This window comes from Hypanus sabinus, chromosome 1 (assembly GCF_030144855.1).
Source record: "Hypanus sabinus isolate sHypSab1 chromosome 1, sHypSab1.hap1, whole genome shotgun sequence".
Classification (NCBI taxonomy): domain Eukaryota; kingdom Metazoa; phylum Chordata; class Chondrichthyes; order Myliobatiformes; family Dasyatidae; genus Hypanus; species Hypanus sabinus.
In genome coordinates, this window is record NC_082706.1 from 70992958 (window position 1) to 71015001 (window position 22044).

The 22044-nt window shown below is 39.1% G+C and overlaps 1 protein-coding gene across 3 annotated transcripts in view; it reads right to left on the reverse strand.

Moving 5' to 3' along the window:
- washc5 (WASH complex subunit 5) overlaps positions 1-22044 on the reverse strand; it is a 168921-nt gene that overhangs the window by 36009 nt on the left and 110868 nt on the right. For all 3 annotated transcript variants that reach the window (XM_059970802.1, XM_059970799.1, XM_059970791.1), the window contains 4 exons: positions 17839-17940; positions 13516-13695; positions 11215-11336; positions 1822-1984 (listed from right to left, as the gene is read on the reverse strand). In XM_059970802.1, coding sequence (XP_059826785.1) covers positions 1822-1984; positions 11215-11336; positions 13516-13695; positions 17839-17940 — 567 coding nt within the window. The remainder of the gene's footprint in view (positions 1-1821; positions 1985-11214; positions 11337-13515; positions 13696-17838; positions 17941-22044) is intronic.

The window sequence follows — 22044 nt, forward strand, 5'->3', positions numbered from 1 at the left end:
TGAAGGATAAGCGTGCATAGATTTAAAGTAACTGATGAAAGGTAGAAGGATGATACCGTGCAGTTTTGGAGGCAGCTGTGGAGGCCAGGTCGTTGGGTGTATTTAAGGCAGAGATTGATAGGATCTTGATTGAACATGACATTATGTTGAGAATGCTGGGGAATGAGGTTGAGGAGGGGAAAAAAAAGGTTCAGCCATGATTGAATGGCAGAACAGGCTCGATGAGCCAAATGGTTAATTCTGCTCTTATGTCTTTTGGACTTAGGGTTATGGTCTGCAATGCAACAGTTGTAGGCTCAATTTTTGGATCTTACAGAAAACTGTATACATATCAGAAAGTAGCTAAGTAAAATGTCAAGGATATAGGTTTAACCACAAGAGATTTTACAGATGCTGGAAATCTTGAGCAACACATACAAAATGCTGGAGGAACTCAGCAGGTCAGTCAGCATCCACAGAGGGAATAAACGCACACTTTTTAGGCTGAGACTCTTCATCAGAACTGAAAAGGGGGAAGAATCTAGGTGACCAAATGAGGGGGAAGGTGGGTGGGAGGTGGGAATGAAGCAAGATTCTGAGGGGGTGATAGATGGATGAGGTAAACAGCTGAAGAGAAAGGAATCTGATAGGAGAGGGGAGTGGATGATGGGAGAGAGGGAGGGAGGTGATGGACAGGTGAGGAGAAGAGAAGGGGGAGAGGGATGGTTTAACGTGAGAAATAAAACATTTAGAAGAAACCAGAGGGACAACCTCTTCACACAGAGAGTGTTCTACACATGGAATGAGCTGCCAGTGGAAGTGGTTGAGTCAGGTACAATAACAACATCTACACAACATTTGGATAAATACATAGATCAGCGGGTTTTAGATGCATATCGGGCAAGTGGGCACCATGAGCAAGTTGGGTTGAAAGGCCTGCTTCCATATTGTTCTATAATTGAAGGCAGAGCAGTGATGATGGCGCTAAACGGCAACTCCTTTGCTTGCATCTTCAGAAACAATTCTATTTCCATCTTTAATATCTTTATTTTTCCCTTTCAGTATTCTTTAAGACCCTGAGCTGGAGTTACACGCTGACTACAGTCCTTTGTGGGAATGAGACCCACTCTCAGGGTTTTACAACCGTTCAGCACGACAAAGGCTCAGCTAAGAGTCTGGCTCAGATTCAGAAACCTAGGATCTCGGGGCTCTGGAGATGGGCAGATCGAGGGTTGGTGTCACTACGTGTGTCATCAGAGCAGTCAGAATATCTGCAGTTGTGTGCCCAGTTTTTTGGGTAAAAAGCTCGGAACAAACAACATGGTGGACTTTTAACATCATAAACCAGCAAGTTGTTTACTACATCTCCCTTCTCGCTGTGAAATGGAGACATCTATTTCTCCCTTATCAGGGAGAGAGAGAGAGCCTGTGGCATGTCAATACTGGGTGAAACTACAAGTCTTTGGAGTAACTGCAAGTTCGCGTCTTTGCTGTTGCTTTGCTCATGCTTGAGTGCTCAGTGGCAGGTGTCAATGTTTTTATTTTGCCGGTGAGGAGAGGGGGGGATTGTGGCTTGCTGCTGCTTACGCACAGGAGGGAAGGGAGCTGGGTTGGGAGGACTTTGGGGTTCTAATGTTTGACTGTCTTTGGGGCATTCCTCTGTTTTCATGGATGGTTGCGAAGAAAAAGCATTTCAGGATGAATATCGTATACATTGACATTAAATTATACCTTTGAAACCTTAACTCCCTGACTGTCCTGCGGAGCATCAAGGCAAGAGCTTTATGTGGACTTTAAATACCTTCCTCTATTTTCTAATATTTTTATCATACAGCAACATACCTGGAGCTCCTTGACTATCATGAAACAGAGCAATCTGTCCAGCCCATTTAGCCCAAATGTGCCCAAGGAATTCTGGATTTCCGAGAAGAGCTGATTGTTGGTCACCTCCTGGTGAGACTTCAGGTCATACCAAGTGTTTATCTGGTCGATGTAGCATGTTATTCTAAGCAGAAAGAAATGTAGTAGAAGGGTCAGTCCACAGAAAAGAAACTCCAAATGGTACTAAGGAATTGAGATGCTTTCCAGCAAGGTATCAGGCCCTGCTGGAGGGGATCAACAGAGGTACTGCAAGAGGAGAAAATTCAAATGAGTTGCACTCATAAACACTTATTCTTTTGACTTTTCTCAGCCATTCCAAAGGTTAATTTGGACACAGTTTATATTGAAAATAAGTAATAAATGTTATCTGTTATTATTATTTTGGTTTGACTTTTGTGTTTACACAATTTGTCTTCTCTTGCATATTGGTTATTCGTCCATCTTTGTTTGTGTGTTGTTTTTCCATTGTTTCTATTCTGTTTCATTGTATTTACTGTGAATGACTGTAAGAAAATGAATTTCAGGGTAGCATATGGTGACATAAACATGTTTTGATAATAAGTTTACTTTGAACTTTGATTCACAGGTACTGAGGTACTAATGGTTGAATTAACACATCGAGAATGACCCCACTTCCTATTCCACCTACCAGCATTCAACCACATCGCCACTCAGGTGCATTTCTCCTCTCAAAGTAACAATAATTTAATAACCAACTTAAAAAATAATAAATATTTAACTACAGACACCTGATTTGCTCTTGAATCATTAGAGTTGCCACTGTCTCTACTGAACATCTGTATCTGCCACAATTACCTGAACCACTCACCACATTAACTTGTCCAATTGGCTAAGCTTCAGTTCATGTTACAATATGATCCATACACTGCTCAGATTCATTCCAGTGTTTACACATTCAGCCAGGCAAATAACCTCAACAAGACAAAGGAGATGGTTATCAACCTCAGAAGAACTTGCACCACTCACACTCCTCTTTACATCAGCAGCACAGCTGTGGAAATTATGAGCAGTTTCAAACACCAGGGAGTGCACATCACACACAACCTCTCTTTTCTTTCTTTTTCAATCTTTTTATTGAGTTTCATACATTAAAAAAATAACATAATAATGAATAGGTTATAAGTGCAATAGACTTGAAATTGCATTAATAATAAGATAACAATATCCTATTAAATATCAACAAAAAAAGTACATTACTCAATCAAGCCTATAATAATTATATGAAAAAAATAAAAATAATCATCAAAAGAAAAAAAATTAAAAATACAAGAAAAAATATATATTGAGAGAAAAAAAACACAACTAAACTAACATGGGCAATAATAACAGTTTATAAGTATATGATAGTGCCAAAAACTCCGGAACTCCATATCTGAACAAGAATAAGCAGAGAGAAGGTCTGGAAGAGGCCAAATTAATTCATATGAAAATGTCGAATGAACAGTCCCCAAGTTTCTTCAAATTTAATTGATGAGTCAAAAATAGTGCTTCTAATTTTTTCCAAGCTCAGATAAGAAATAGTTTGAGAGAACCACTGAAACGTGGTAGGAGGATTTACTTCTTTCCAATTTTGAAATATAGACCTTCTGGCCATTAATGTTACAAAGGCGATCATTCGTCTAATTGAAGGGGAAAACTGATTACCATCCTCATTTGGTATACCAGAAATTGCAGTAATAAAATGAGGTTGTAAATTGATATTCCAAATTGAGGAAATGGTAGCAAATATGTCCTTCCAATAGTTATGTAAAGTGGGACATGACCAAAACATGTGGGTCAATGAAGCCACATCTGAATGACATCTGTCACATTGAGGGTTAATATGAGAATAGAATCGAGCAAGCTTATCTTTAGACATATGAGCTCTATGTACAATTTTAAATTGTATTAAAGCATGTTTAGCACATATAGAAGAAGAATTAACCATTTGTAAAATTTTTTCCCATTTTTCTGTTGATATATTATATTGAAGTTCTTTTTCCCATTCTTGTTTAATTCTACCTGATATTTCTGGTTGTATCTTCATAATCATATTATAAATAAAAGCCACTAATCCCTTCTGACAAGGATTTAAGGTAAAAATCAAATCTGAGAAATCCATTGAAGTTGAATTGGGGAAAGATGGTAAAACTTTATGTAAAAAATTTCTGATTTGTAAATATCTAAAAAAATTAGATTTAGGTAACTTAAATTTGTTGGAAAGTTGGTCGAAAGACATCAAACTACCTTAAAAAAAAAGATCACAAAAACATTTTATACCTTTCCTTTTCCATTTGCTAAAAGCTTGATCTGTCAAAGAAGGTTTGAAAAAAAAATTAAGTAAAATAGGGCTATCAAGAACAAAGTTTTTCAGAGTAAAAAACTTACGAAATTGAAACCAAATTCATAGTGTATGTTTGACAACAGGATTAGATATCTGTTTATTGAATTTAACTAAATCAGCAGGAAGAGAAGAACCAAGAACGGAGAATAGAGAATATCCCTGTGCCTCACTGCATTCTAAATTTACCCACTGTGGGCACAATGGTGAATCCAAATCTAATTTCCAATATATTAGGTTACGAATGTTATTCGCCCAATAGTAAAATCTAAAGTTAGGTAAAGCTAAACCACCATCTTTTTTAGATTTTTGTAATTGCCTTTTACTTAACCTGGGGTTTTTATTTTGCCACACAAATGAGGAAATTTTTGAATCAATGTTATCAAAAAAAGATTTAGGAATAAAAATTGGTAAAGCTTGAAATAAATATAAAAATTTCGGTAAAATCATCATTTTAATAGCATTAATCCAACCAACTAATGATAAGGATAAGGGAGACCATCTTGTAGTAAGTTGTTGAATTTGATGGAGCATAGATCAAAAATTCAGTCTAAATAAATCTTTATATTTCTTGGTAATTTTTATACCTAAATAGATAAAATTATCAGTAACAACTTTAAATGGTATCCTATCATTCAATAAAGTTTGCGCATTTAAATGGAATAAATCACTCTTATCCAAGTTTAGTTTATAACCAGAAAAACTACCAAATTGAGCCAACAAGGATAAAATAGCGGGAATAGACCTGTCAGGATCAGAAATATATAACAACAAGTCATCAGCATAAAGTGATAACTTGTATAACTTCTCATTACGGGTAATACCAAAAATATTAGGAGATTCACGAATAGCAATGGCTAAAGGTTCTAATGCGATATTAAATAATAAAGGACTTAAGGGACAACCTTGTCTCGTACCACGAGATAATTGAAAAAAAGAGGATCTATAATTATTTGTAAGAACAGAAGCAACAGGTTTATAATATATTAGTTTGATCCATGATATAAAATTAGGACTAAAATTAAAATATCTCAAAGCGTTAAATAAGTATGTCCATTCAACTCTATCAAAAGCTTTTTCAGCATCTAATGAAATAACACATTCTGGGATTATGGGTGATGAAGTATAAATTATATTAATCAATTTTCTAACATTAAAAAAGGAATACCGATTCCTAATAAAACCAGTTTGGTCTTCTGAAATAATCTGTGATAGTACCTTTTCTAACCTAATGGCTAAAATTTTTGTAAGAATCTTAGAGTCTACATTTAATAGTGATATAGGGCGATAAGATGTACATAAAGTAGGATCCTTATTTTTTTTAAGAATTAGAGAGAGAGTAGCTTCATAAAAAGATTGAGGTAATCTCTTCTTAGCAAATGCATCATTAAAAATTTCACATAACCAAGGGGAAAGCAAAGAAGAGAAAGTTTTAAAAAATTCTATAATATACCCATCAGGACCAGGAGCTTTCCCTGAATTCATTGATGAGATAGCCTCTCCTATTTCGGCCATAGAGATAGGAGCATCGAACAAGCTACGATCTTCATCTGTCAGTTTGGGAATATTCAGATTGTTATAAAATTATCCATCATGGACAGATCGCCATCAAATTCTGATTGATATAATGATTTATAAAAAGCTTGAAAAGTGTTATTGATTTCTTTATGATCAGTAGTTAGATTACTGTCTTGTTTACGAATTTTAATAATTTGTCGCTTAGTCGAAATAGCTTTTAATTGATTAGCTAACAGTTTACCAGTTCGATCACTATGGATATAAAATTGAGCCCTGGTCCTAATAAATTGATTCTCAATTGAAGAAGATAATAATAAGCTATGCTCCATTTGAAGCTCAACTCTCTTCTTATAAAGTTCTTTGGTAGGAGTCACGGAATAAATCTTATCAATTTCTTTAATTTTATCCACTAATAAAGCAGTATCTAAATATCTTTGTTTTCTTTTACCAACGGAATATGAGATAATTTGTCCACGGATAAAAGCCTTAAAAGTGTCCCAAAGTATTCCTCTGTCAATCTCTTCAGTATAGTTTGTTGAGAAAAACAAGTCAATTTGCTGTTTTATGTAGGTGATAAATTCTGGGTCTTGAAGCAAAGTAGCGTTAAGTCTCCAAGATCTAGTATTATTGGAAAAGTCCAAAATCTTGATAGATAACTTCAAAGGTGCATGATCCGAAATAGTAATAGAATCATATTTACAATCAGTAACATCCGTTAATAAACGATGATCAATAAGGAAATAATCAATTCTAGAATAACTGTGATATACATGTGAAAAAAATGAAAATTCTTTATCTTTAGGGTTCAAAAACCGCCATATTTCAGTAATTCCCGAATCAACCATAAAAGAATTAATAAGTAAGGCTGATCTATTCGGAAGAATTCGGATAGGTTTAGATCTATCCATCAAAGGATTCAGACAACAATTGAAATCTCCACCCATTATCAACATATATTCATTTAGATTAGGAAGGGAAGTAAATAAACGTTTAAAAAACTCAGGGCAGTCAAAGTTTGGAGCATAAATATTAACTAGAACCACTTTTCGATTAAAAAGTGAACCAGTTATCAACAAAAATCTGCCCTGTGGATCAGAAATAATTTCATGATGTGTAAACTAAATTGAGGGGTCTATAAAAATAGGCACACCCCTAATTTTGGCGGTACAATTCGAGTGAAATTGTTGACCCTTCCAGAACCTAAAAAAACGTTGATTATCCTCCCTCCTAATATAGGTCTCCTGTGCAAAAATAATATTAGCGTTTAGTCTATGGAATACTTTAAATATTTTTTTACATTTAATTGGATGATTTAAACCATTAGTATTCCAAGAGATAAAGTTAATAGGCTTATCCATCATGCCAATATTAGTTGTGTATATCATAAAAGGTTAAAAAGACACATAATCCATAATTCAGGAAGAAGGAAAAATGATTCAGGAGCAACCGGAGAACATGACACCTCAACAATATTAATAATTTAAAGTTGGCCCTTAAACTAAAAGCAAAAAAATAAAAAGCAAAAGCGTGAAAAAAGATCCCTACCCCCTCCCCCAACCCCTCGAAAAAAAGCCAAGCGGCAGGCGCACAAACTAATACTAATATTACCCCCATTTTCAAGATGGCAACTTCATGAAAAGAAAGAAAAGAGAAACTATATAACACCCAGATATAAATACAGGGTTGTAAAAAGAAAGAATATATATCAATCAAAATGAAAAAATAATATAAAAAAAGCAAAAAATCATTAATAAAAAAAAAGGATAACCATTGAAATTTAAAGTAGTGTAATATGCCTTTAAAAAAAGATTCCATATTCAAATATAAGAAAATGACGTTTCAAAAACAGACACTTATGGGAAGAAGAAACGACATTTTGAAAGGACCATATTACAGAATATAAATGTAAATTCGCCAATCTTTTTTTTTAAAAAAAAAAGGTCATCAAAATAAGATTTAAAAAGGATTCAATAACCACTGCAATATATATAAAAAAAAAGGTCCAAAAATTCAAGACATTCGTCCCATTCTCAAATACAGGCAAATAAACGCTTACGGAAAGCAAAGTCTTATGGGGAAAAAGAAACGACATCTTAAAAAATAAATCATTATTACAAAATCTTAACGTGTATATCTAATCCAGAGGAAAAAAAAATTAGTTAAAAAAGACATTATAGTAAAATTAAAAGAGCATCTGTAAATCATGATAATAAAAAAAAACCAGGTCTACAGACCAAAGTAAAAAGCTATACCGCAGCTTCATAAGTTAAAGCCTAAAAGCGGAATGGCGTCTTCTCTCCAAAAATTCTTCAACACAACACATAGTTCAACTTGTACTAGAAGACCGATATTCTTCAACGAATTTCTTCGCTTCTTCCGGAGTATTAAAGAAGCACTGACTGTCATCACTCAAAGTAATTCTGAGATTCGCTGGGTATCTTAAATCTTTTTTAAGTCCAATCGAATGAATCTCTGCCATCACCGGTTTAAAAGCGATTCTCGCCCTCATCACCTCGAATGAATAATCCTCAACAATACGAAACTTGTTTTTGTGAGAATTCATACCTTTCTTACTAGCTAATCGAATTAAAAGCTCTTTCTCCCGAGGATAATGGAGACGGACAATCACAGCTCGTGGCTTGTCTTTCGCAGCCGAAAATCTCGAAACTCTGTGGGCACGGTCAATAGTAGGTTTAACCCGCAAAGCGTCCTCGCCAAAAATTTCCCACAATAAGTTAGAGAAATATTCAGTTAAGTCACCAGACTCAACATTTTCGGGAAATCCAATAATACGCAAGTTCTGTCTGCGAGATCGGTTTTCAAGATCGGTGATTTTAAACTTATTCTGCTCCACTATTTTAGCAGTCGATCGTACCTTCTCCTCCAAAGTTTTGATTGTACGTATTTTTTCACAAATTATCTTGTCAAGAGCCGCAAACTTTTCTTCATGCCGTTCAATATCTGCTGCCAGCGATTGAAGCTTGGTATCAAATGATCTAACGACTTCTTCAAGCTCAGACATTTTCGCAGTAAGTTTATTTTCCAGACTTGCAAGTTTAGTATCCAGTTTAGTATCCAGAAGACTGGAGATTGCATTGAGAGATATAGGGTCTTTAGACGATTTCTTAGGTACAGACATTTTAAGTTTGAAAAAATTAAATCAGGTATTATTTTAAAAAAGAAATAAATCGTAAATATCAACCCATGTAGTTAAGTACGAAAAGATTTGATTAAAGGGTGATTATAGCTTAAAAAATGAAAAGCGCCTAAAAGGCAGATGTCTACGTCGCCATCTTGAAACTCCGCCCCACAACCTCTCATTACACACAATCAGGAAGTTTCACCAACTCCTCTGTTTTCTGAGGAGGCAAAAGAGAGCTGGACAATGCACATCTACATTCACATAGTTCTGCAAATATGCAGTAGAGAGCATCCTAACAAGCTCCATTACCGCACAACATGGAAACAGCACTGTAATGGGCAGGAAGGCTCTGCAACGGTAGACAAATCTGCCCAATGCATATGCCCAACTGTAGTACCCATCTCAGCCAAACCCCTGGCAGCTTCTTTCACACATTCACCACCCTGTGTGAAAATGTGGCCCTGCAGGTCCCTTTTAAACCTTTCCCTTCTCACCCTAAATCTATGCCAGCTGGTTTCAGACTTCCCTGCCCTTGGGGAACAAGACTGCAATCATCCACCTTATCTCTGTCCCTCATCATTTTAAGTATTTCCATTAGGCCTCCACAGGGCTGTTTTAAATTATGGTGAGCAGGAAGGTGGGTGTTTGTTTGGAGAGATGGGGAGGGGAATGTGGGTGTTTGGGGAGAGGGGAGGGGAAGGTGAGTGTTTGGAGAGATGGGGAGGGGAATGTGGATGTTTGGGGAGAGGGGAGGGGAAGGTGGGTGTTTGGGGAGAGTGGAGGGGAAGGTGGGTGTTTGAGGAGAGGGGAAGGTGGGTCTTTGAGGAGAGGGGAGGGGGAATGTGGGTGTTTGGGAAGGCGGGTGTTTGGGGAGAGGGGAAGGTGGGTGTTTGGGGAGATGGGGAGGGGAATGTGGGTGTTTGGGGAGAGGGGAAGGTGGGTGTTTGAGGAGAGGGGAGGGGGAATGTGGGTGTTTGGGGAGAGGGGAGGGGGAATGTGGGTGTTTGGGGAGAGGGGAGGGGGAATGTGGGTGTTTGGGGAGAGGGGAGGGGGAATGTGGGTGTTTGGAGAGATAGGGAGGGGAATGTGGATGTTTGGGAAGATGGGAAGGTGGGTGTTTGAGGAGAGGGGAGGGGGAAGGTGGGTGTTTGGAGAGATGGGGAGGGGAATGTGGGTGTTTGGGGAGAGGGGAAGGTGGGTGTTTGGGGAGAGGGGAAGGTGGGTGTTTGAGGAGAGGGGAGGGGGAATGTGGGTATTTGGGGAGGGGAGTAGGTAGGTGGGTGTTTGGAGAGATGGGGAGGGGAATGTGGATGTTTGGGGAGAGGGGAAGGTGGGTGTTTGGGGAGGGGGGTAGGTGGGTGTTTGGAGAGACAGGGAGGGGAATGTGGATGTTTGGGGAGAGGGGAGGGGAAGGTGGGTGTTTGGAGAGATAGGGAGGGGAATGTGGATGTTTGGGAAGATGGGAAGGTGGGTGTTTGAGGAGAGGGGAGGGGGAAGGTGGGTGTTTGGAGAGATGGGGAGGGGAATGTGGGTGTTTGGGGAGAGGGGAAGGTGGGTGTTTGGGGAGAGGGGAAGGTGGGTGTTTGAGGAGAGGGGAGGGGGAATGTGGGTATTTGGGGAGGGGAGTAGGTAGGTGGGTGTTTGGAGAGATGGGGAGGGGAATGTGGATGTTTGGGGAGAGGGGAAGGTGGGTGTTTGGGGAGGGGGGAAGGTGGGTGTTTGGAGAGAGGGAGGGGAATGTGGATGTTTGGGGAGAGGGGAGGGGAAGGTGGGTGTTTGGGGGAGGTCAGTGTTTGGGGGAGGGTGGATGTGGGCTTTGGGGGAGGGGGAATGTGGGTGTTTGGGGAGGGGGGTAGGTGGGTGTTTGGAGAGACGGGGAGGGGAATGTGGATGTTTGGGGAAAGGGGAGGGGGAAGGTGGGCGTTTGGGGAGAGAAGGTGGGTGTTTGGGGGAGGGTGGATGTGGGCTTTGGGGGAGGGGGAATGTGGGTGTTTGAGGAGAGGGGAGGGGGAATGTGGGTGTTTGGGGAAGAAGCTGGGAGGAAGATGTTAAGGGCTGAAGAAGGAATGTGACAGGAGAGGATAGTGGAAGGAGAAAGGAGTGGAGGAGAGGCACTGGGGGAGGTGATGGGACAGTGAGTCCAAGAGAAGGGATAAGAGGGGAACTAAAATGGGGAATGGAAAAAGAGAGAAAGTGGGGAAGTGGACACGAATATATCAGTGGGTGGGAAAGTTGACTAGATGTTAAACAACAAAATTCCTTGCCTTTCAACAGCACTCACTTTTCAGATCCAAAGATTAAAAACTGGCCCCAATGACAATTTAGGTAAAGTAGCAGAACTACAGAAACTTACTTGGGATCAGTAATTCTCAGAATTTCTCCACACAGACGGCCAATGAAAGTCGATTCTCCAGCCTGGTGATATTTAGGGATGGGGATGTGAGTGGATTGGTACATGCTCTGCCAGTCGAGAATCTACAAGGAAACAACAGTAATCATTAATTACACAGAAAACCTCAGAATCTAAACCCGTCCCTCAAACAGGATTCTAAAGGATCAACTTATTCACCATATACAGTTACACAGTTACATGTATTAGGAATTGGCTATGACAGTTTGCTGCAACATGTAACATGAAAACAACATTCAACAATTATAATAAAGAATTATATACAAATAAAGTTAGTTAAAGTATATATTTGGAATAAAATGAGCATAAGTACATAAATACCAGCATGTATTCCACCATTGTAAATCAATGTAAACAGTAGAGGGCATAGCCTCAGATAGAAGGGCGTCCTTTTAGAACAGAGGTGAGGAGGAATTTCTTTAGCCGGAGAGTGGTGAATCTGTGGAATTCGTTGCCACAGCAGTTGTGGAGGGCAAGTCATTGGGTATATTTAAGGCAGAAGTCGATAGATTCTTGATTTATCAGTTCACAAAGGGATACAGGGAAAAGGCAGGAGATGGGGCTGAGAGGGAAAATGGATCAGCCATGATGAAATGGCAGAGCAGACCCAACGGGACAAATGACCTATTTCTGCTCCTATGTCTTAAAAAAAGTCGTTTAAATTGTTTACAGTGCAATACAGTGACTGAGGTAATAGGAGGAGGTGAGGTGGCTAACTAGAATGGTTCATCAGATTAACTGCCTAGGGGAAGAAACTTTTAAGCATTCATTTCTTAAGTGCTAAATGAAACTTCTTTTAACACTCCAAGAGGCATTTCAAAAACAAACTTAGTGAACAGAGTCAGGGTCCAATCTATAACATAACCAAAATTCAAAAGCAAAATACAAAAGATAAGGAAAAGTCAAAAACTCTAAACATTTTTAAAAATTGTCTTCTGATTAACAATTGTTCTCATTTATTAATAGAGAAAAAAATCCTTGTAAATTATTGATAGTGTTAATAGTGATATATCATTCAATTTTAAATACAGTTACACTAGCTGTGATAAACACAAGAGGTTCTGCAGTTACTGGAAATCCAGAGTGCTGGAGGAACTCCATCCATGGAGAGGAATTACAAGTTGATGATTCAGGCCGAGAATCTGTCCTGATGAAGGGTCTGGGCCCAAAACCTTCAACCAGCTGTGAGTCAGGTATACTCCATCTCCATACATTTAATCACCACTAATTCCATCTGGAATATTTTCTTCATGAAATCCAATCTGAAGTTACTTTTGAAAATATTTTATATCATTGTAGAATAAATATCACAACAAGGTAAATAACAATACAAAGCAAAGAAGTAGATGTTTTGCAATACAGAGCAAATATTAAAAGCAAACTGAAACAGTAGTGTGTTTATATTTCCTTGCAACATAGGAAGCTACTTCTGCTTATTCAAGTGTACCCTTCCTTACACAAGAATCCCATCCCCACTCCTTTCTCTTGTAACATTCCCATCACCTCTGGGAGGTGGAGCAAAGTTGAGAAGGCGCTAAACGGTGACTCCTTTGCTTGCATCATTGGAAGCAGCTCTACTTCCATCTTTAATATCTTTATTTTTCAGGGTTCTTTTGAAGACCCTGACCTGGAGTTACATGCAGAGTTAGGTTCTTTGAGGGAATGATTCCAGGGTTTCAGGACTGGCTGCTGCTTAGCACACCAAGGGTTTGCCCTGTGAGTCCAGCTTGGATTTGGAACCCTACGATCTCGGGGCTCTGGAGATGGGCAGATTGAGGGTTGGTGTCACAGCAGGAGACCCATGTGTTGTCAGGGAAGTCGAAAATTCTACTGCTGTGTGCCCGAAGACCCGGGATCTTTGTGATCTTCAGGCAGAGCTTGGAAATGGACTTTTAGCATCGTAAACCAGCGAGTTGCTTGTTATGTCTCCCCGCTCACTGGGAAAATGGAGACACCTTCTTCTCCCTTATTAAGGAGAGAGAGAAAACCTGTGGTATGTCCAATGCTGGGTGAAACGCAAATTTTTTGGGGTAACTGCAAGTCTGTGTCTTTGCTATCGCTTTGCTCATGCTTGTGTGCTCAGTGCCAATGCAGGCTTTTTTTTGGCCGGTGACTTGATTTGATGCAAAACAATGCATTTCACATGTGACAAACAAAGTTAATATTTATAAGCAATCAAAATACTGTCAAAGCAGGAATTACATACATATGGTTGTGCCAACTAAAATGTTCTCCAAGAATCACCTTTGTCCTCAGGAAATTATTGCACTCTTGTTCCACATTGTAGTTGATAATACGAGACACTTCTTCTTGCCAGATCTTCAGCCCATATATGCTGACATAATCTTGTATGTATTCAAATGAACGGTGGAATCCATCCATTGTGGCAGCCATCTCTTTCAGTTTGGGCATCAGCTCACTAGTCTGTGTGAAATGGAACAGTGTGCTTGCAGATATTCAAAAGTGCCATTTCACCATAAGTACAGTAAATCACAAGGGGGCTCAACTAGATTCTGTTATTTCCAGCATAGTCTACATGAAAAGTGAAAAAGTGTTTGAATATCAGTTTTTATTAAATATGGAAAGTATTCAGAAATAAATCTCTCACAAACATTTGGGAATACTACAGTAGTACATGCTTAAAATTCCCATACCCAACTGCTTTTCACCTCTGACATATTTAGGAGCATGAGTAGGTCACCTGGACAACTGAGACCGCTTCACCGTTTGACAGGATCATAGCTGGTCTTTTACCTCAATACTAGCTTCCTTCCCTTTCCCCATACCCCACACCCCACAATTCCTGAAATATCTACAAAACCATCTGTATCACTTGTAAATAAACTCAACAACTGAAACCCAAAGTCGTTCAGAGTAACAAAATCCAAAGATCTGTCACCATCCATGAGAATACATATATCAACTTTTCATTCTTAAATGGTCTACCCCTTACCTTCAGATTGTCAAAATACATAGGAATGAAAAGCTGATTACTGTATACACTTGGCAGGTGTTAATCCTTGGAATTTGCTACTCCAGAGGACTTTTGATCTATATAAAGCTAAACTGTATAAGAAAGGGAAAGATGAAATATGAGGACAACTAGCCAATAATATAAAACAGGATAGCATAGTTTTTTCAGTTATAAAGAGTAAAGGGTAAGTGAGAATTGATATTGGACCACTGGAAAATGATGCTGGTGAGGTAGTAATGGGGGACAAAGAAATGGCAGATGAATTTAATGGGTACCTTCCATCTGCCTTCACTGTGGAAGACACTAGCAGTGTGCCAAATGTCTGTGAGTGCCAGCGAGCAGGAGTGAGTGCCATTGCTATTACAAAGGAAAAAGTTCTAGGCAAACTGAAAGGTCTTAAGGTGGATAAGTCACCTGGGCCAGATGGACTACATCCCAGAGTCCTGAGAGAGGTTGCTGAAGAGATAATGGACGCATTGGTTATGATCTTTCAAGAAACACTTATTCTGTCATGGTCCTGGATAACTGGAAGATTGCAAATGTCACTCCTTAAGAAGGGAAGAAGGCAAAAGAAAGTAATTTATAGGCCAGTTAGCCTAACTTCAGTGGTTGGGAAAGTGTTAGAATCAATGATTAAGGATGAGGTTTCAAGACACTTGGAGACTAATGATAAAATAAATCAAAGTCAGTATGGTTTCTATAAAGGGAAATCATGCCTGACAAATCTGTTAGAGTTCTTTGAGGAAATAACAAGCAGGGTGGAGAAAGGGACGACAATGGATGTTATTTACTTGATTTTCCGAAGGCATTTGATAAGGTGCAACACAGGGCTGCTCAACAAGATAAACTCCCTTGGTGTTACAGGGAAGTTACTGGCATGGATAGTGGAATGGCTGATAAACAGGAGGCAGTGAGTGGGAATAAAAGGGGCCTTTTCTGGATGTGTGACTAGTGGTGGTCCTCAGGGGTCAGTTTTGGGACCGCTGTTTTTCACATTGTTTCTCAATGATTTAGATAATGGAATTGATGGCTTTGTGACAAAGTTTGCAGATGATATGAAGATAGGTGAAGGGGTAGGTAGTGCTGAGGAAGCAATGTGATTGCAGCAGGACTTAGACAAATTGGAAGAATGGGCAAAAAAATGGCAGATGGAAATGTATGATAATGCTTTTTGATAAAAGGAACAATAGTGCAGACTATTATGTAAACGTGGAGAAGATTCAAACATCAGAGGCACTACAGAATCCTCATGCAAAACTCCCAGAAGGTTAATTTACAAGTTGAGCCGTGGTAAAGGCGGCAAATGCAATGTTGGCACTTATTTCAAGGGTAATAGAATATAAAAGCAAGGAGATAATGCTGAGCCTTTATAAGAGACTAGTCAGGCCGCACTGACAGTATTGTCAACAGCTTTGAATCCCATATCTCAAAAAAGATGTGTCATCATTGGAGAGAGTCCAGAGGAGGTTCACGAGGATGATGCTGGGAATTGAGGAGTTAACATATGAGGAGCATTGGTAGCTTTGGGCCCGTACAGACTGGAATTTAGAAGAATGCAGGGGGATCTCATTGAAACCTACCAAATGTTGAAAGGACTAAATAGGATGGATGTGGAGATGTTTCCTATGGTGGGGCTATCCAGAACTAGAGGGCATAGGCTCAAAATTGAGGGGCGACCCTTTAGAAGAGGTAAGGAGGAATTTCTTTTAGACAGAGTAGTGAATCTGTGGAATGCTCTGCTAAAGACTGCAAATGGAAACCAAGTCCATGGGTATATTTCAGGCGGAAATTGATCATTTCCTGATCAGTCAGGGCATCAAAGGATATGGCGAGAAGGCAGGGGTATGGGGATGAGTGGGATCCAGGATCAGCCATGATGGGATGGCAGAGCAGTCTCAATGGGCTGAATAGCCTAACTCTGCTTCTATGTCTTATGATCTTATAATGGCATTATGGCACCTTTCACATCTGTAGTTAAAATCGCTGACCACAAAATCTAACAGACTACCTGCATTCCTGATCACCCAGATTGGCTAGTTTCATTGATCTCTGTGCAAGGACCTCCCCTCTACATACCTTTGAACGCCAATATTTCACAATCTTTCTACATCAAAAATAGTTGGCATGTGTTTTTCAACCTTCATAGATAATTTGACTGTTTCTCCACACTGCAATTGCTCTGCTCACACGCTGATCATCCTCATCATTATTTATATTGCCACTAAGCTTCACGTCATGAACAAATCTGTAAATATTCCCTCAGCCAATGTTTCAAACGTTGACCAGTATGGCCAAGTACAAGCCCTTAGGCCCACAATGTTGTGCCAACCCTTTCACCTAGGCCATGAATATATAGCTCCAAGGACATACACGCTACAGCTAGAGAAAGGACAGCAACATTACGAGGGGTCCCACTCACCCTGTTCATTGACTCTTTGTCCCACTCCCATCAGGGAGGAGGCTACGCAACATCCACACAAGGACCATCAGACTCAAGAACAGTTACTTTCCCCAAGCAGTAAGGTTGATCAACATCTCCACCCACTAAACCACTCCATCACATTCCCAACTACCATTACTTTATCATTTCCTGTCAAAGGTACCTTATGCAGACACTCCTGTACCTAGCATCCTTTTAAGTACATACAACCAGTTTCTGTATAACTTATGTATTTATTGTTTTTATTATTGTGCTCTTTGTTATTGTGTCTTTTATGCTGCATCAGATCTAGAGTAACAATTATTTTGTTCTCCTTTATGCTTGAGTACTGTAAATGATATTAAACCATCTTTAATCTTGAATAATGCAAGAAGACCAGGTTCCAGCATGTTGTTGGCAGTGACACTGAAACTACAATGACTCACAACATAAAACAGTACAGGACCCTCAGTCCATGATGTTACGCATGCATTCTAGTCTATTTCCAAGATCAATCTAACCTTTCCATCCCATGTAACCTTCCATTCATGTGCCTATCAAAGTTTCTTAAAAGGATCTAATGCACCTCCCTCTAAACCACGGCTGGTAGTGTGTTCCACATACCTACCACTTTGTGGTTTTAAAAAAACTACCTCTGACTACTTTCCCCCCCACCCACCCACCAAATACTTTAAAGTTATTCCCCTCATATTAGCCATTTCTGAACTGGGAAAAATGTCTCTGGCTGTCCAGATGATCTATCCAGTACACCTCTGTCAAGTCAGCTCTCATCCTCCTTCACTGGAAACATTAAAGCCCTAGCTCACTCAAACTATCTTCATGAAACTTGTTCTCAAATCCAGGCAGCATCCTGGTAAATCTTTTCTGCATTCTCTAACGCCTCCACATCCTTCCAAAACTGAAGCAACCAGAACTGAATATAATATTTCAAGTATGATCTATTCAGGGTTTTAAAGATCTGAATCATTACCTCTTAGTTCTCCCTACACACCTTTGGTTCACTGGTTTGATTTCACCATCTTCCTTCTATCTGAGTGGTCAATAGAAGAATTCCAGAACATTCATCATTAGCTCACCAACTTCTGTAGGTAGGAAGAAACCTGCCCACTGTATGTACAGTAGAGTACTTGGAGTCATATCCAATTCCTCTCACCTTAGCTTTCGGGTTAAATGTCAGCCCTCTGTGAAGAGCAAGGGCAACCTTTCTGACCAATTCCTTCCGAATTCCATCTTCCAACAGTTGCTTCGGATCCACCTAATAAAGCATAAAAGCAACTTTTAATTTCATTTAATGTCTCTATTGGGCCAAAATCAAATGGGAAAAAATAAGAACTTAATACCCTGTTTCCCATCTCCAATCATAACAATAATATCAAAGACCTGAAATACATTATGAAAACACAAAACAATTGTGTAATGGCCAGAAAGATCTACAATGAATAAATCAGTGAGCAGTAATGAGGCAAAAGTCTTTGATCACGCCAGGTGATAGCAGGACACAGAGGCAGCCATTTTGTGAGACTGTCCTTGCAGCTGCCATTTTGTGAACTGTGTGCTGAATTGATTTTTGCTCAGGAATAGCTTAATCAGAGCAATTGAATCTGGACACAATGAGTTTCAGCTGATGATCTGCTAATTCTGAGACCACTCTCAAATAGGAAGCTGTTTATTATGTAAAATAGCAAGTTTACAAAAGGTAAACTATAAACCCAGTTTCTCAAGGTATTTTAGACCTCACTGGCAATTTCTGTTTGGATCAAATTGAATATTGAAGTAAATGGCTTGCTAAGCACCAGAGGGTCAACATACAAGTAGGTCTGAAATCAGATAGACTGGCCTGTTATATTTGCTAAAAGCAAAATTTAGTGGGAAGTTACAGGGTTGGGAAGCTTTTAAAAATCAACTGAATGCAAAAAAAAAGACATAAGCAGAGAAAAGTTACTAACTACTACAGGAAAGTTACTAATGTGGTTAGAGCATTGGCTGATTGGTAGGAGGCAGCGAGTGGGAATAAAAGGACTCTTTGCTGGTTGGCTACCAGTGACTAGTGGTGTTCCGCAGTGACTGGTGTTGGGACCGATACTCAATGCTGTATATCAATGATATAGATGATGGAACAGAAGGCTTTGTTGCCAAGTTTGCAGATGATATGCAGATTGGTTGAGGGGCAGGTGGCGTTGAGGAAACAAGTAGGCTGCAGAAGGACTTAGACTAGGAGAACGGGCAAGAGAATGACAAATGAAATAGAATGTTGGAAAATGCATAGTTATGCACTTTGGTAAAAGAAATAAATGTGCAGACTATTTTCTAAATAGGAAGAAAATCCAAAAATCTGAGACACAAAGGAAACTGGGAGTCCTTGTGCAGAACATCCCAAACTTTAAATTTGAAGGTTGAGTCGGTGGTGACAAAAGCAAATGCAATGTTAGCATTCATTTGAAGAGATCTAGAATACAAGATTATGGATAGAAACATCAAAAACTTAGAGAACAATACAGCACAGTACAGGCCCTTCAGCTCACAATGTTGTGTCGACCCTTAAACCCTGCCTCCCGTATAACCCTCTACCTTAAATTCCTCCATATACCTGTCTAGTACTCTCTTAAATTTCACTAGTGTATCTGCCTCCACCACTGACTCAGGCAGTGCATTCCTCGCACCAACCACTCTCTGAGTAAAAAACATTCCTCTAATATTCCCCTTGAGCTTTCCACACCTTACCTTAAAGAAATGTCCTCGTGTACTGAGCAGTGGTGCCCTGGGGAAGATGGCGCCAGCTGTCCACTCTATCTATTCCTCTTAATATCTTATATACCTCTAGCATATCTCCTCTCATCTTCCTTCTCTCCAGAGAGTAAAGCCCTAGCTCCCTTAATCTCTGATCATAATGCATACTCTCTAAACCAGGCAGCATCCTGATAAATCTCTTCTGTACCCTTTCCAATGCTTCCATATCCTTCCTATAGTGAGGTGACCAGAACTGGACACAGTACTCCAAGTGTGGCCTAACCAGAGTTTTATAGAGCTGCATCATTATCCCGCGACTCTTAAACTCTATCTAACACTCCGTAAGCTTTCTTAACTACCCTGTCTACCTGTGAGGCAACTTTCAAGAATCTGTGGACATGTATCCCCAGATCACTCTGCTCCTCCACACTTCCAAGTATCCTGCCATTAACGTTGTACACTGCCTTGGAGTTTGTCCTTCCAAAGTTTACCACCTCACACTTCTCTGGGTTGAACTCCATCTGCCACTTCTCAGCCCACTTCTGCATCCTATCAATGTCTCTCTGCAATCTTCGACAATCCTCTACACTATCCTCCACCACAACCCTCTGCTTACTGCAGTCAAGCCAATTCTGAATTCACCTGGCCAAACTCCCCTGGATCCCATGCCTTCTGACTTTCTGAATAAGCCTACCATGTGGTACCTTGTCAAATGCCTTACTAAAATCTTGTTACTAAAAAATTGTTCATTGCCATGTTATCTTTAATAAAATCAAAACTATATAATTTAGAATAAAATTCTCTATAAGTGTCATTTATGTCAAAATGGTCAGTTGTCATATCACCATTGGTTTTGCAAATTTCTTTAATTTGCCATTTAGCTATAAAGGTCTTCAATTGATTAGTCAATAGTTTACCGGTTTTTTCTCCATGTATGTAGAATTGGCTTCAATCTTTTAACAGTTGGCTTTCATTTGGATATGCTATAAGATTATCATATTTAGTTTTAATTTCAATACGTCTTTTGTATAGTTCAGGGTCTGGTGCCAAAGCATTTTTCTGGTCTAATTGTTTTAATTGATTAACTAAATCAGTTCTCTCCTTGTTAGCTTTTTTCTTGATATATGCAGTTTAGGAGATAATTTGTCCTCTGACATATGCCTTAAAAGCGTCCCAAATGATAAGACTATAAGTCCCTTCCTTCGCATTTTCTTCAAAAAAAAAGAGTAAATTGATTCTTCAGAAATTTTAGGAAGTCCTTAACAGATAATAGAGTTGAATTAAAATGCCAGGATCTGTTCATATGAGTGAAACCAGGAAGATTTAAAAATAGAAATACAAGAGAGTGGTCCAACACAGCTATTTCTTTATATTCAGTGGATCAGACTAATGTAATAATTTGACTATCAAGAAAAAAACCAATCCTCATGTAGGATGACCATAAAATAAGGTACACAAACAGAAAATTTGGATGGTAGCCCAAACCAGCTTCCAGAAAAAAAAAGAGAAACCCCACTGCCCTCCCCCTCCCAAAGCCAAAAAAAGCCAGCCAAAGGACAGCCGGCATGCTAACCCTAAAGACAACCCTCCCCAAGGAATCCTACTGGCAAAACTCCAAACACATTCAAGGTTGTTATGTTCCTACCCAGACAAAACAGAAAAAACTTAGATCAAAAAAACAAAACATAAGAGGATTCATTTTAACAATTTCAAAAGATAGATAGATAGATAGATATATACACACACACACACACATATAAACCTCACAAAAAAGAATATAGTAAAAAATATCAAAGAAAATACCAAAAAAAACAAGATATTCAAATGGTCAAAGTGTAAGTTTATTAAAACCTTATTCTGTCCAACATTTAACAGATAATTACTCTTGTAAGAGATATAACACAATTAATCTTCTGCTTCCAAAAACTTCTGTGCATCTTCAACCGATCCCAGCCACTTCTGCTCACCATTTTTCAAAACAATTCTAAGATGTGCGTAGAGACAAAGGGAGGGCTTAAACCCTTTCTTATAAAGCAGCGACATGACCAATTTATACTTAACATGTTCAGCCATAACCTCCAGTGTAATCTTCCATGAATCTAATCATCTTCCCATTGAAATCAATCGATCCAACTCAACAGGTATGTCGGATTAAAAGCTCCTTATTATGAAATTCATGAAAGCATAAAATGACCAACCTGGGACACTCTCCTGCCTTTGGTTTGGGAATCAGCGATCGATGGGCACGGTCCAACTTAGGCGTGGATGGCAATAAATCAGGGAATAGCTGCTTCAAAAAGCTTGCAAAGAACTCCATGGGGTGGGCACCTTCAATTGATTCTTCAAGACCCAGAATACATAGATTGTTCCTTCTGCTTCTGCTTTCCAGGTTGGTAATCTTCTTTGTTAATTTTTCATTAGATAATGATAATTTTTTGCAGAGCTTGCTCATGTCTTCTGAGTCCACCTCCAGTAACGACAAAGCTTCTTTATTCTCTTTAATTCACTTTTCATGTTCGATTAAAGTTTGTTGAATAGCATCCAACTTGACATTAAGATGTTAAAATTCCTCAGAGTTCTGTTCTTTGCTTTTTAGGGAAATTTTCAATTGATTCCAAAGTAGTTGGAGAGT